General features: G+C 39.6%; 1 protein-coding gene and 1 long non-coding RNA gene across 13 annotated transcripts in view; one reads left to right on the top strand and one right to left on the bottom strand.

The window, feature by feature from the left end:
- LOC309370878 overlaps positions 1-11,700 on the top strand; it is a 47,356-nt gene extending 35,656 nt beyond the window's left edge. For 3 of the 4 annotated variants that reach the window (XR_014168715.1, XR_014168717.1, XR_014168718.1), the window contains 3 exons: positions 8,210-8,260; positions 10,237-10,357; positions 10,962-11,700. This is a non-coding gene — a long non-coding RNA (uncharacterized lncRNA). The remainder of the gene's footprint in view (positions 1-8,209; positions 8,261-10,236; positions 10,358-10,961) is intronic. The other variant, XR_014168716.1, reaches the window with a different exon arrangement.
- Positions 1,680-15,647, bottom strand: part of PRKG1 (protein kinase cGMP-dependent 1) — a gene marked incomplete at its 3' end in the record, with an annotated part of 657,581 nt that continues 643,613 nt past the window's right edge. For 3 of the 9 annotated variants that reach the window (XM_081912963.1, XM_081912964.1, XM_081912958.1), the window contains 4 exons: positions 13,118-13,240; positions 12,546-12,608; positions 11,708-11,774; positions 10,033-10,386 (listed from right to left, as the gene is read on the bottom strand). In XM_081912963.1, coding sequence (XP_081769089.1) covers positions 10,033-10,386; positions 11,708-11,774; positions 12,546-12,608; positions 13,118-13,240 — 607 coding nt within the window. The other 6 variants (XM_081912959.1, XM_081912965.1, XM_081912962.1 and 3 more) reach the window with 4 other exon arrangements.

Below are 15,647 nucleotides of genomic sequence, written 5' to 3'. Positions count from 1 at the left end.
AAATTAGATGATTTAGGATGATAAGTGAGATTGAGAAAACACAAACCTTTTGGAGAATTATTAGATTATAAATAAATAGATGGGACACAAGAATGTAAACAAGACGACAAATTGCTGGTAAAAATTTACAATGATGAAAGTGGGAGCGGGAGACGTGAGGGAGTCCAAAGAAGATGTGAAACTATGTTATGACATATGTTATATTGTTTACTATCTATGCATTTGTATTTAAAACTTTAATAAATAGTTATAAAAAAAAGAGAACAATTCCAAAATAGGTGTATGTAATTTGCTTTATTGATTAAACAGAGCCAATTAATTATTAAATAAGGCAGTAGTAGAGAGGTAGCAACAGAAGTTAACAGACTCTCCAAGTGTCCCTATTTTCCAGGGATAGCAGTCCTGGATTTACAGAAACTGTCTTGGTTTCTGATCTGAACCCAGAATATCCCGTTTTTCCTTACGATGCCCCTATTTTCGTTAGAGAAATGTGGGAGAGGAAAAAGTTATGCAACTCACAAGCCAATGAGATAAGTAACCATACAACCTTTAGAAGACATCCAAAGGCAACCCTGTATAGGGAAGTTTTTAAATGTTTAAATTTTATTTATTTATTTATTAAACAGGACATCCATATTTTCGTTGGAGAATTGTTGGAGGGTCTGAGTTAAGTGGGAGTTAAGTCAGGGTGTGTGCAGAGAGGCATGGGCTATATCATTAGGCTCCCTAAAAAAAGGTAAAGGTACCCCTTCCCGTACGGGCCAGTCTTGCCAGACTCTAGGGTTGTGCGCTCATTTCACTCTATAGGCCAGGAGCCAGCGCTGTCCGCAGACACTTCCGGGTCACGTGGCCAGCGTGATGAAGCTGCATCTGGCGAGCCAGCGCAGCACACGGAACGCCGTTTACCTTCCCGCTGGTAAGCGGTCCCTATTTATCTACTTGCACCCAGGGGTGCTTTCGAACTGCTAGGTTGGCAGGCGCTGGGACCGAATGACGGGAGCGCACCCCACTGCGGGGATTCGAACCGCCGACCATGCGATCGGCAAGTCCTAGGCGCTGACGTTTTACCCACAGCGCCACCTGCGTCCCCCCTTTTTTTTTACAAATATTTTAGGGTAGGTTCCCTACCGCCTTGCAAAAGCAGTTGCCTGTCAATAGGTTTTACATGGCTTCATACCCACACAGGGCTGTGGGTGTGTGAATTTGTGTGTGTATTAATTTCAGGCGTAACTTCTTTACCCTGAAATGAGGAGTAAGGGATATGATTCCACAAAGTTGTGAAAGTACTGAGCTCAGGACAATACTGTATGCCATGGGTAGGCAAACTAAGGCCTGGGGGCCGGATCTGGCCCAATCGCCTTCTAAATGCGGCCCACAGACTGTCTGGAAATCAGCGTGTTTTTACATGAGTAGAATGTGTCCTTTTATTTAAAATGCATCTCTGGGTTATTTGTGGGGCATAGGAAGTCGTTCATTTCCCCCCAAAAAATATAGTGCGGCCCCCCACAAGGTCTGAGGAACAGTGGACCGGCCCCCTGCTAAAAAAGTTTGTTGACCCATGCTGTATGCTGTCTTTCCTTCAGCTAGTATTCAGTGTTGAAATAATTGACAGCTTAAAAACTGTTTAAAATGCAATTCGAAACACATCAGAAGGTAGAAATATGAACAAGGCAAAAATATTCAAAAGTAATTTTTTTTATTTCAACTCTATAAAGTATACAACAGGCACTCGGCAATTACAGCTGCAGGGAAAATACAGAGCAAAACAAAAGCAGTTAAGTTTATGATAAAAAGTTTTTGTTTTTGTTTTAGTCTACATCAAAAGAGTGCAACTGGTCAAAGACCATTTGATGAAAGTGTATTCTTGGACAAACAAAACTAAATCCTCCTCTTTCATGTAGAATCCTCAGTAAGAAGAAAACCAAAGGAAAAATAGCCATTAAGATTATAAAGGAAGCCACCAGTGTAAAAACAGCATACATTGGAATAAGTACGGTAGTAGGCAACGCTGAATCAATTTCCCTTTGCTATTAAAGCCTGAAACATCAGTGTCTCAGTGCTGTGGTCTGTTTATGGAGTGGACTGTTCACAGAGGAAGAGGACAAATAACACACTTTCAGTGTTTAGCTTTCTAGGTGTACTACTGAGAGTTTGTCTCAGAAACATTTGCATATACAAGGAAACTCATAGAAAGCACTGGTCCTGTTTTGTTCAGTGGTGCAACAAGATTCACTCCTTCTGCAGTCATTGGTTTCACAATGGAAATAATATGTTTTTTTTTGTTTGGTGTAAATTTGACAGTCAGTTTGCTAATCATTGGTCTGATCGGAATATTTTTGCAATGGAGCCTATTATAAAATGTGATATGTTAGAACTTTTACTGCACTACAGTTTTAAAATTTGCACAGCTTAGCAAAACAGGAATACCTGTATACAGACTGATAGTATGTCATATATTAATTTGACCTGCACATACATTTATACATTTCACAGAAATGACGCTGTATCTCATTAACAGATACACAGCTCTGGTACATTTATAACAGAAATAAGAGAACAACTTCATCATTTCTGTAATTCATCAATATTATATAATAAAGGCTTATAAACTGTTAGCCGAAAGAACTGTAAAACGCAGCAAGCTAAGAAAGGACAACATTTTGAGGTGTGTTTGTCTTTGTCATGCAGCATAACACCAAATTTGTATTTTTTTTAAATAGGATGCCATGAATTTTAAGGCACTTGCAACAATGCCAAATAACTAGATGATGATCTAAAAACTATGGGACAGATGGACAACGGTACAGTTGACATAAGTTTCAGTAATACTGACAATTATGACATTAATTCAAGTCTACTTTGATCTAAAAACATTACCTTACAAATAAGAAAATGAAAGAATAATGCAATGAATTTCTAAATAAAAAGCTATATGTGTACCACAAAATATCAACACGAAAAAAATATCTATTTACATAAATATTTGCTTGTGGTCCTATTATTAAATAAGAATTTTCTGTGAATGATGCAGCACTGTAATAATAAGCTAAAGCTTACCTGTACCTTTAGAACCCAGTTCTAGCAAATGTGTCTCCATTATGACAGCAAATTTCTTTTTTATGCAGATACACCATCATTTCATATGTTAAAGGGAAGCAGAGGTCCCAAGCACGTTTATAGGGAGTAAACTCTACCAAAATGAATGGACCTTACTCATGAGCAAATTGATCTGAGGACTGCAGCCTTAAGTAATAAGTAGTCCGCATACTATGTTTCCAAGCAGAACTGCTGGCAAGCTTTCATTCCCAGCCATGTGATTTGGACTTGGGTCAATGGGTGATATTCAGTCCTAGTGCTACTTGGGAGTTGACCCATTGAAGTTAATGGTCATGACCAACTTAGCTTCACTGATTTCAGTGGGTCTACTCTGAATAGGATGTAGTTGACTTATTCCCCCCCCCCCCGCCCTCACCCTCAAATTGTGTGGTTTTTCCACTTTGGCCTGCAGCTACTAATGATATGTGATGGAGCTAGAGATGTCTGTAATAGTATGGCCCTGCTTCATGTCCTAGCCAGGCACAGAAAACTCACCATGGGATGGATTCCATTCTCCTGTGGTATCTGCATGGATAGAGTAGCATGTGCACCAGTTGTAAGTTGCAGTACACTGAAATGTGAATGTGTGTGTATATGCTTTTGTATATATATATGTGTGAATAAAATGTGTTACTTATAAATGCAGGGTTTATTAATGCACACACGCTAGCTTAAGATATTTAAAATACATTTGGTGAAGAAGATGCAAGTGAGTCATATGAAAAAATAAATTTGTATTAAGTGCACACCGCGCCAATTATATACTATTGAATGCGGCTCAAGGACAAACGGAAGGAATCAAGCCTAATAATTCATACCAAGCTCACTTTGAAACTTTCCTTGCATAATTATTACTAAATTTGTGTGTGACTACTCTTCAGCTGAATGCTTTTAGTTTAACACATTGTCATTTGAACTATTTAGAGTGGAAACAGCATGTTCTCGTGTTTATAACCAGGAAAAGTCAATTAATCAAAAAGAACAAGTTTTGCATTTAAGTTCACTCAGCATAGGAGTATGAATTCAGCTGGGGTTCTGGGAGTGCTTTTTAGAAGTGAGTCCACCTGCAATGTAGAAACAAGGTGACTTTTGACCAAGATGACTAGTCATGTTCTAGCCCTATCGTATAAAATGTCAGGAAATGCTTCGGATAGTGTTCAAATGCTTAAGTTTAGAATTGCATATGTGTTGGATGGTGTATAAAAGTAATTGGCAGATGTAACAAATGCTGTGCCATACTGGTTTAATGAGCAGCAGAAATGATCAATGATGATGTAAAGCTTTTTTCCTGTCTTTTATTGGTTTATACTTTAAAAAGCAGGAGGCTGACTATTAGTTTTAGAAGCCTGAGTTACATGAAATTATGTTCTTCCAGAAAACTGTTGATATATTTACTTATTGGAGAATCATGTATAGCTGTTTAGAAAACTTCTGTTCAAGTTGTTGATAGCTACATGAATGTGAAGAATTGTTGGATTAAATTGTAGGATATGCTCTGAAGTGGCATATTTGATTTCATGCACTTGCAAGCAAAGAGAACCCTGTTTAATGATTTTGACAAACGGTAAAATCAAGGTAAATGTGGTTAATTTTACAAAGAAAAATCCCGACCTCCCATTTTTTTTACTCATTTAAAAAGTCTGTCCAGATTTGGACAGAAAAGATCATGGGTAGGCAAACTAAGGCCCGGGGCCCGGATCTGGCCCAATCACCTTCTAAATCCAGCCCGTGGGCAGTCCAGGAATCAGTATGTTTTTACATGAGTAGAATGTGTTCTTTCATTTAAAATGCATCTCTGGGTTATTTGTGGGGCATAGGAATTTGTTCATCCCCCCCAAAAAAATACAGTCCGGCCCCTGACAAGGTCTGAGGGACAGTGGACTGGCCCTCTGCTGAAAAAGTTTGCTAACCCCTGGAAAGATTATGGGTCCATCCAGCACTATCTGGGATTATTGCCACAATGGTTAACTAGCTTTTGCATGCTGGAAGGTCTGTGATTACAGCTACCATATGCAGATTCTGTAATAATTCCTGGTATATAATAAAGTACCTCCTGTAGACCTATAAAAGTAGCACTTTATTTTTGTTTTTACTTCACTTCCTTCTGCTTTACTTACCCATATTTTAATTGCAATATTTTAATATATTTTTATGTCTCGTTTGATAAATTGTAGTAAGCAAACAAATAGCATGCCCCTTCAGCTTCAGCACAATCCAGTACAGTACTTAGGAAATGGTGATATCTCTGTCTAGCTGCACCTCACTAGCCAAGAAGGCTTCATAGTCCTTGCTGATGCTGGGTTTGGCCAGAACAACTCTAAGTAGCTCATAAGAAGCTGTGTGAGGAAGAGTGTTCAAATGCATCAGTGTAGGGGAAGACTTGTCATGTTATAGTGGTGTAAGTTTTGGAAGCTCTGAAGTAGACTGCAAATGGTGCTGCTGCGTTTCCTTTGTGGTTGGATCCTAGTGTTCCCACAAATATTCCTATGTACTGGAAGAAGAGTGTGCTTTCTTAAGATCCAGCGGTTCTGTTGTTCCTGACCACTAATGCTCACGGTTGTCACAATCAGGTGGATGCCACAACAAATAGTGGGAAGGCATTCCTGCCCCTAAAAAGGGCTTAAATATCTTGGTTATTTCCACCAGTAATGAGGTGGAAATAGGGTTAGAAGTTTGCTGTAATGTATACCAGTGTCAAACAGGAATGACTCCTGAAAGAGATATGCTAATGTCAAATGTGCAAGTATATAAGGAAGGCCATGGTATCTCTTTTTCACTCCTTAAACCCACATGCGACCAGGAGCCTGGCAGCCTTGGGAAACTGAAATGATTGATTGAGCAGCTGCCAATTTTTAAGATACGAAGATTTTGAGGGCTATTTCGCAGTTTATATTGAGTTTGTAAAAAAACTGCATTGTATCTAAACATTGCAAACTGAAAGCACAATTCTGCTTTGTTTTCTAAATCATATAATTCTTAAAAAATTGCAGGGGCATACATTTAACAGACAGTGCTGTTGCAAGTTATAACTAACGGCTTTGAATGCATTTAATCTAGGGAGGGTTTGAAAATTTACATTAAACAAATTGGGTTGGATCTACACTGAGGCCGCTATCCTATGCATTCTTTTCTTTGCATGAAAACAGTGGGATTTACTTCTGAGTAAAGCATGCACTGGATCATCCTGTGAGTTAGTTGAACTTAAGTCCCATTTGGAATCAATGAATAAGTCAAGATTTTATAGTAAGTTAAACAAGTTAGTTTTGCCTGAACTTAAACCCTTCTAATCCCAAAGGAAGTGAAATATTGGAAAGGGCGAATCAAGGAGGAGGGAGGTGTAAGTACAAAAAAGATGGAAGCTAGGAGAAACACGGATTAAAAAAAAGAGAGAGGGTTAAGTTAACTCATAAAGAGCAAAACTGGAGATGAAAATTGCTTTTTTGGATTCAGGTTATTGTAAGACTGCAGTGGTGTTACTTTGACGGAAATGAACAAGGGATAGATGTGTTTATCTTCAGTGGCATTTCATATTATTTGATGGCATCTTAAAAGTGGGTTGTAGGGGTTGTTTTTTATTGAACTAATAAAAACTGTTGTATACGTAAGGCTGCATTAGCAGTGAGATTACTTCATCTAAAGGTGCAAGTATATTGGAAGTACACGTTTCCTGGTAGATGTATTCACCGAGATTGCTATCATTATTCTCTGTTTTTATAATCTATTACTGTCAAAAGAGTGACACATATATGTTAGAAGGCTCAAGCCTAGTAAGTATGATTCACCCAAACTGGAACATTTTAAACTCTCATTAATTTCCGTATGCACTCAACTCTCCCTTTGACATGAATGGGATTTTGAAGTGGCCCATTTCAGCTGCACACATTTCAGCTCCATGCTTTTTAGACTGATTGATATAACTTGTGGTTGTATTATGTTTCAGGAGGAGAGCTGAATTATTTAATGTTTGCAATAAATAATCAAAATACAGCTAGAAAACAGTGGGACTAAGAATTTGGCAAAAAGCAAAACAAATGATGGCAATGCTATATGAAGGAGCAGCAAAAACGTGTGTGTGTGTGTGTGTGTGTGTGTGTGTGTGTGTGTGACTATTATTTTGAGATTTTAGTTGACAATCACATTCCTTGCTACATATTATCCTGAAAAATGATTGTGGATGTTTGGTTATTTCATGGATTAAAAAATGTACATAGCACCTATAATAGTATGCAGTGAGCCTTGCATTTTCCCTCCTTGGGCTCTAAAAGGTAAATGTTATTTTAAGTTCAGTGTAAATTCCTATTGAACCAGTTGGCTGCTATCATTTCCTTTCTAGGACCTTTTGATAAGCACATTTGTCTTTGTTTATAATATAGTTATTATATATATATATAATATGTAAAATGAGTAGTTTTATGAATAATCTTCTACATGCTCTTATGTAGCTGTACCAACAAAATTAAATGTTAGATATACCATGTTCTCAGATACGCGTGAGAACCGACCGACCCATACTTGCTTTAACAGTTCAATAAAAACTGTAGCAGTTGTGCTTTTGTTATCAGTTTGGGAGGGGAAAAGCACATCAGAAATTAAATATGGAAAAGGGTAACATTCATTCTTGTCATGAATACTGCTCGAAAAGAAAGACAACCTATATAGCACTGCTTTGACATGAACTCCAGGACCAAATAGCTTTGTGGTCCTCATTGGTTTAATACGTTGGCCCGCTTTAAGAGGCCCAACACACTCCTTTTGCTTTTTTGGGAGTATCCCAGATCCTACACTGTAGATTCTACAGTACTTAACATTTCAGAACAGAATTAGCAATACAATGATATTGCAGCTAGAATTATGTGCATCTTATTCTATCAACTTTCAAATTACGACTGGAGCGAGTTCATTACAGTGATAGAAAACACATTTAATTACTGGTGAAAAAGGCTTTGCTTCAGGACCACCATGTCAACTGCTATGTTAAGTTCAAACAGAAAACATGTGAAGAGCACTATTGTCATCTAAGCAAGAAGTCCTAATGCCACTGTAGTGTTACTGTAGCAGCATCAATCAAGGCATCATGGTGACCCCGAGCACTAATCCTTCCCAATTCCTTCAGGTCTGCTGGCAGCCATGTCTCAGGAAGCTGTCTTCAGCAAGGCAGAAGCAGGTAAGAGAAATACATTAAAAGTCTATGTCCCATCCTGAGTTGTCATCAGGTGGTGGTTCATCGTTGTCCTCAGGGAAGCTATCAAAATTGCTTGTATCTGTTGGAGATGCAACCTGTCCAGTGGGGAGAAAAAACAGACTTTGTACTGTTGATGATGATGATTTATGCCCAAGCTGTTTGGAATCATTAGACAGTTTTCCGATTTCAAAACTATAGCTTCATGCTTGCCAGTGAGAATTCCAAAGAACAGCTTTGGAAAGCACAATAATTCAGATACTAGAGTTTCCATTTACAGTACTGCCATGAGATGTTTTGTTTGTTTAAATTTTCTGAACAAGCATGTCATGGGTTTTGCATTTCTGGTTATATAGTTTGCGATCTGACTAATGTAAATGTTTTTTTACTGGCTGTTGATGGTCACTTGGATGAGAAATTTGTCTGCAGCAATGGGATCTGTGATGAATGCTTGGAACAGAGGCATGGGGGGGGCTGGGGCCATGGGCACAGTTTTTTGGGGGGCACATTTCTTATGATGCCCTGCCAGCCCATGGGCCTGACAGGGCGTCATGAGCTGTTGTGTCCTTTTCACGGTGCCCCCATAGCTGGAGGGTGCCATGAGAAGGACACAAGAGTTCACAGTCCCTGCAAGCCTAGCGCTATTTTGCACCCTGCCTTGTTGTGTCCTTCTCAGCTGCTCTCAAACTGGAGGGTGGCTTGAGAAGAATGCAACAGGCATGCACCTTGCCTGACTTGCACCACTTTCGTAAGTCTTGCAAAGCTGTGCTGGGTTTTGCATAGGTGACATGAGTGAGCCCCTAGAAGCAGGACTGGGCTTCCCACTGTGCAGTTTGGAAGGTGGCACAGCACAGCTCTGTTTAGCTCCATTGGGCGCCCACAATGAATGCTCTGTCACTGTCTTGGAATATTTTGCATGAGAAACAGCAGTTCAGGAGCATTCAGCAATTTGGAAAAGGCATAAAATGACATGAGAGAAATGTGCTGAGTGGGTCAGGGTACAAAAAGAGACTTTGTAAAACCTTCTCAGCCATGAAACTTACTGGGTGACCTTGGGCAATTCACCATCTCTCAGCCTAACCCACCTCACAGGTTTGTTCTGAGAATAAAGTGGACGGGGAGAACCATGGCCACCACCTTGAGCTCCTTGGAGGAAAAGGTGGGGCACAAATGTAGCAATAATCATCATACAAATTCTAGAAGGTACAGATAAAAATAGTACATGCTTTGTGTTTAACTAAATCTTGAAAAGAATTGATTTGTTTATTGAATTATATACAAATGGCTGTTGCAGTAGAAAAACAAGAACCAGTAGAATGGCCAGAATAAACACAACGCTAGTAGAACAGACATAATTAGAAATGGTTGGGCCCAAATAGCAATGGTTAAGCATAGGGCTCCACAGATACAAAAATATATGTTTGGATTATAAACATGAAAGCCAGTGATAACGTGGGCTAGTTTGCATGACACAGTAAGCCAGACTGTGACTTCATGAATGCTGCAGCCAAGATTTGTTCTTGATTACAGCTCAAAATTAGTGAGGAGCCTGCTAAACCACAAATCCCAGTTTGGACAACTTGGGAAGCCAAGCCTTGATTTAGCTCCTCTCCAGGAGACCGCACATTTGTGTGTTATAAAGTTTACAAATTCATAAAGCTATTTATGCATCCTTTATATTTCTCATAATTTCTTTTTCTGTAGGGTCAAGGGGGGAAAGCCCCTGACCACAGCAGAAGTTGGTAGTGAAGGAAATGTTATTTTATCCATATAAGTATATTTTGAAAAGAAACAACAGGTGACAGTGTTAAATTTGGAAACATGGAGAGAAGGAAAGAGAGTTTTGAGTTGGCTGAAGGCAAAGCATCTTGGGGTGATGGAGGAGCTCTCTCTCTCTCTAGGGATCCATACAGCATAATGGAATTTCTAGGTTTCAAGACTGCCTGTTTGTCTCCACTTAGGTTCTGCTTGGATATTTGGAAATAAAGCAAATAGTACAAAGACACCTTAAGTCTCCAGTGCTCGCTCATCCATAGGAAACTAAACTCGGAAGCGCTGCCCCTGGAACTTCTGACTGCTTGGGTAAGTGGGGAGAAGGTAACAGTCGGTACCTAAAGATAGAGGGGAACCCACTATTTTCAGAAAACTAAGCTTCATGACTCCTAAATAAATTTCAAGGTTTTGTACATTTAAAAGTGATAAATTCACTCATAATTTACTGCTTTAATTTGTAATTTACTATTTGTTTTAGGGATTTTCAAAATTGATGGATTGTTTTTCAGTATATCACATGAGTTGCAGATGGGGAAGTGGGTGCTTCAGTTTTCACAGTGAATTCTTAAAACTAGAAAAGTGAAATATTAAAGCATAGTTCACTGTATGAATCAAAATCAAAAATTCACTTTCATTCGAACATTGGAAAAACACAATTTGGTTAAGTCATGAAGCTCATGCTTTCAGGATATACATTGCTTAGCTATATAATATGGGGAAAGGGTTGCTGAGGATCTGAGAATATTTGTTATCTAAAATAAAATATATCAAATTAGATTGTATCCAAAGAAAAACCCTAAAACAACCAGAGCTTTCACCATCCTTCCTTTTGGAAAGGTCTGTGGGCTTAAAAGGTGAATGTTTTGCAAGTGTAGGGTGACTACAGAGAGCTTTCTCCCATTGCTTCATTCAGTACCGAAACCTGGAGGTACATCCATGAAGTTTGGAGCTCTGGTACAGAAACAGCTGTGCTTCTGTTCAGTCACTTAATAAACTACTGTGTTTGGAGGAATCTTTTGTATGACTGATGGAAGGGAAGTGATTACAACAAAGAGGAGGTACCAAAAAGCAAACTATTTTGCACTACTGTACTTTTTTTGGCAGGGGAGGAGTGTGCCATCAGCTTTGACTTTGCTTAGTCCCTGATTTATCATTTGGACTAGCATGGTGTTAGTACAGCAGTTGCAGGTGGTAGATATATGCCTGACAGCAAAAGCACAGCCTTTAGCACTGGTATAGAATTGCAGGCAATTGGTAAGGAAATAAAGGGCATGTTGGAGAGACAAGAGGAAGGAGTAAGGCGAAGCACAAGAGACCTAAAGCAAACTGGCTAAGAAAGAAGAACAAGCAGCTTTACTACAATAAAAAGAAAACAAAATGTCTCTGGAAATACATCTCAGTCCAGGACTCCATCTCTACATATGTGCACAAGCTCTGATGCATCAACGTCAGGGAAACTCTGCACTCTTAATGCATGCCCTGGACAACAGCGTCAGTGAGAAACATGCTTATATAGATAAGCTCCAGTATAGCTGGAGGCCCACAAGGCTTTCAACCAAAGCTGGCTGCTGTTGTAGCAAAGTGTCTCAATTTTTTCCCTTCATTCTCTGTTCCAATCTAGCACGTATGAACGAATAACAGAATAAATGGTATACTCACACTTGGTATTATAGGAGGTGTCAATGTACCTTTTCTTAAACCTTCCCAGTTAAAGCCTTCAAACCACCTAAAAACAGGGAAATGATAATATAAGGTCAGGAGCAGGATTTGCAGCCCCCTTAAGTCTCCTGCGGGTTGGGGGAACTGTCTACAACTGTATGGGATATGGCATAGAGGGTGGCAGTTGGTAGGGGGAGTGGTGAAAACGGAGTGCCTCATTATGCACCACCCACAACCACTTATGTTAGTGAAAAGTGACACTGCATATAGCACTATAGGAACAAGAATGGCATTTCTCTATACATGGTAAATGTCAAACAAAATGGGACTTATATATATATATACAGAAAGCATGATGCTTGGCACCTCATTATATGTTGAGGGAACTATTCCTGCATTGGTATTTTTTTAAAAAATATAGATTATGTTCTTTGAAGATACTGTCAATTAAAAACCACCAATATAAACCAACGTTCCATGCATTTGTTTCAATGCAAATAGCTCACAGAGCCAATGGCACCCAGTTTTAGGAGCTATAAAGCTCAAGTCCATTGAATTCCCATCAGTGGGAATAGGGACTGCACAATTGGTTGCACCCTAAAAGCCTAAGGTGGTTTAAATTCAAAACAGATGCCTCATAATAAGCAATGAACTTGTTTCAAGCTTCAAACTAAAAGAAAGCCTAAACACTGCGTATATACTTCTCCTGTTGCCCTTGCTTCTGTCAGAATTTTCTCCCTCTGTTTAGTACTGGGACAGGACTGTTGCTTCTTATACCATCTGGAAAATGTCCTGTGAACTGATGGTAATAACTTTTCAGCATCTGAAACATACGTACTTGTGCTTTTGAATATCCTTGACACCGTTTTTTAAGTTCCCTAGTCTTTCTGATGGGTTGTCCCTGTAAGAAAAAGAAAACATAACACCCAAGCGCACAATAGAGTAGAATGAAAAAGCTGGGAGGTAATTCCATTCTCTGCTATCCTTTATTTATTTAAACATTCTCTATCCCACTGTTCTCAATAGCATGCAAGGGAGCTAACAATCAAAACAGTGGACTGTACTCCAAGTATGACTCTAAGGCTGTAATCTCAACCATGTCTATTTTACACCCAGGCCTTTGGCACCTGAGATATGTTTTCAAGACCCACCCTATTATTGTGAATGTAGCATGCTTTAAAACTGCCTTTAATTTGGAACACTAGGTTGTTGCAATCCACCCTGGGACCTGCTGGTGAAGGGCAGGTAAAAGAACTGATAACAACATCATCTATTCAGAAGTACATCAGGACCAACCTGAATACCAGAACATGCACAAAAATTCTATAGAATATAAATAGCAAGAACTTGTGGTGCTAATTCACATTCCCTTCTTGACAAAACTACTAATGCAATCTACAAAGTGTTTACCTGCATAGTTTTTTAGTAAGGTTAGCAGCATTTTTGGCAATCTTCTTTGGAAATTCAATCATGTCAATCCCCCTTAGTATGATGTTATAAGTTTTCATGGGGTCTGGGCCTGAGAATGGTGGACTAAAGAAAAAAGAAAAGAAAAGAAAAACCCAAAGTTAAAAAATCTGTTTTAATATGTCATCAAATGTTGTAAGATAAGGCAATAAAAATGTGTTAAACTCCTGAAAGAGCTTTCATTATATAGCAGTTACGTTCAAGCTTATTTTAGTGCTGTTACTAGATGCTGTACCATCTACGGGAGCTTTCCCCATTGTGGTGCCCTGCCTGCAGTTGTTTTAGACTACTACTCAATGGCTGGGGTTTATGGAAGCTGTAGTCCAAAACATCTGGAGGGCATCAGGTTGGGAAAGAATGATGTGTAGGCCCTTAAAACCAGCAATACCCATGTTACCAGCAGCAAATACATATTAAGTTCTGCAACTTTAAACACAGGGAAACACACATTTTAATGCAATATGCCTATTTATTTAAACTATGACAGAATGCAGAATTTTTGTGTTTCTTTGGTGTAAGGTAATGCAGCTCTTGTCATCATTCCTTCTGAGTTGTAAATCTATAAAGTGATGAACCTATTTCTATATACCTGGCAAATAATTGTGCCTTTTTACAAGAGCAGGTACTACAATAAATATATATATGGGATGAGATTTCACTTGAAAATCTTGCTTTTTTGCAACGTGAGAATACTTTTCCAGTTCTACATGGATTTATTAAACCAATATAGGCATCATGTTGGGGAAATCTGAGAATTATGGTCTGAAGAAGTGCATCATTCTAGGAACAGTCAAAGGTACTTTAAAATGCATATATTTGACCCTGATTTTATCACACAACAATTCTGAAAACTCCCCTGTAGAGGAGAGAGAGAAAAGGGGTTGGTTCAGAATTCCTATGTGCTTAAAGTTCATGGATACAAAAAGGAAAGGATAGGGTGCCTTAATGACTCCCCAACTAAGTGAAATATTGTCTTACACAGTAATGTTTCCTTTAACTTTTACATTCCACTAGCACAACAGTTTAGCTGAATAATAAAAAAAAATGCCACTAACCATGGCCAAAACATATTTGGGAGGACAATATTTTTCCAGCATGTTTTGTGAATTGTAGCTTGCTAATGCTAAAATAATGAGGACCTAGACCATAGCATCATGAAATTGTTTTGCCCTGCGTGAGTTAAAACAGAATAACTTTTTGTGACTATTCTGTTATTTCTAGACAACAAGTGATTATTTGTCTGCTTACCAAATTACCGTATTTTTTGCCCCATAGGACGCACTTTTCCCCCTCCAAAAATGAAGGGGAAATGTGTGTGCGTCCTATGGGGCGAATGCAGGCATTCGCTGAAGCCTGGAGAACGAGAGGGGTCGGTGCGCACCAACCCCTCTTGCTCTCCAGACTTCGCGCAGATCTCCGCAAGCCGTGGGAGCCTGTGCTGGGCTCCTGCAGCTTGCGGAGAGTTGCCTGCATGCTGAAGGCTGGGCGCGCTGAACTCAGCGCGCCCAGACTTTGCGTGGCTCTCCGCAAGGCGCGGGAGCCCTGCGCTGGGCTCCTGCGGCTTGTGGAGAGTTGCCTGTTCTGGAGGCTGGGGTCGGGGGAAGCTCGGGCTTCCCCCGCCCCAGCCCCGCGCCTGGGGGGAAATAAACTTTCCCCCCCAAAAAAACTAGGTGCGCCTTATGGAACGGTGCATCCTATAGGGCGAAAAATACGGTACATAGTATTCTGAAGTTACAATATCTGGAAATTACACAAGGTGTGCTATTGTTATTAGAAATGGTTTCAGTACCACATCTTAGCATTCAAAGTGCTTTACAGGAATCCATTGTCCTTTTGAAGCTGGCATCCCAAAACTCGGCCAGATATTTTGAGACTACAACTCCCATCATCCCTAGCTAACAGGACCAGTGGTCTGGGATGATGGGAGTTGTTGTCCCAAAATAGCTGGAGGGCCGAGTTTGTGGATGCCTGCTTTAAAGGCTAAGATGTTTATTGGCCCAGATGTTGTTGGGCTCCAACTCCCACAATCCCTGACCATGCTTCTGGAAGGCCACAGGTTAGCCACCCACTGTTAAATCATTCCTGACAGATGCTTATGCTGCCTCTCTTAGAAGTGTAAAAACAGACCTGTTTTACACGTTTGCTGTACAAAAAACAACAACAAATGGCTGCCAGAAGAACAAGGAATGGAAACCAAAAGATTTAAATTTGTAACTCTGCACCTCAGTTGTCCAACCTTTCCCCTTCTGCTGTCTGTTCCATACCCTTTATTTGCTAGAATGCTGATTGTGAACCAGGGCAAAATAATAATGAGCAGCCTCAACAATAAGTTTTTAGACCTTTTTTTGGGGGGGGGGAGTGCATAATCATTGCATATGCAAGCTCTGAATCTCTAGTGCTCCTAATCAAAGTGACAAAGGCAGAAATATTCTCTAATTTGCTGATCTATTTTTATCAGTAGCTCCAATTCAAT

The sequence above is a fragment of the Podarcis melisellensis genome, assembly GCF_964234715.1.
Source record: "Podarcis melisellensis genome assembly, chromosome: 5".
Classification (NCBI taxonomy): Eukaryota; Metazoa; Chordata; class Lepidosauria; order Squamata; family Lacertidae; genus Podarcis; species Podarcis melisellensis.
The sequence above is the reverse complement of the archived record's forward strand: the minus strand, read 5'-3'. Positions and strand labels throughout refer to the sequence as shown.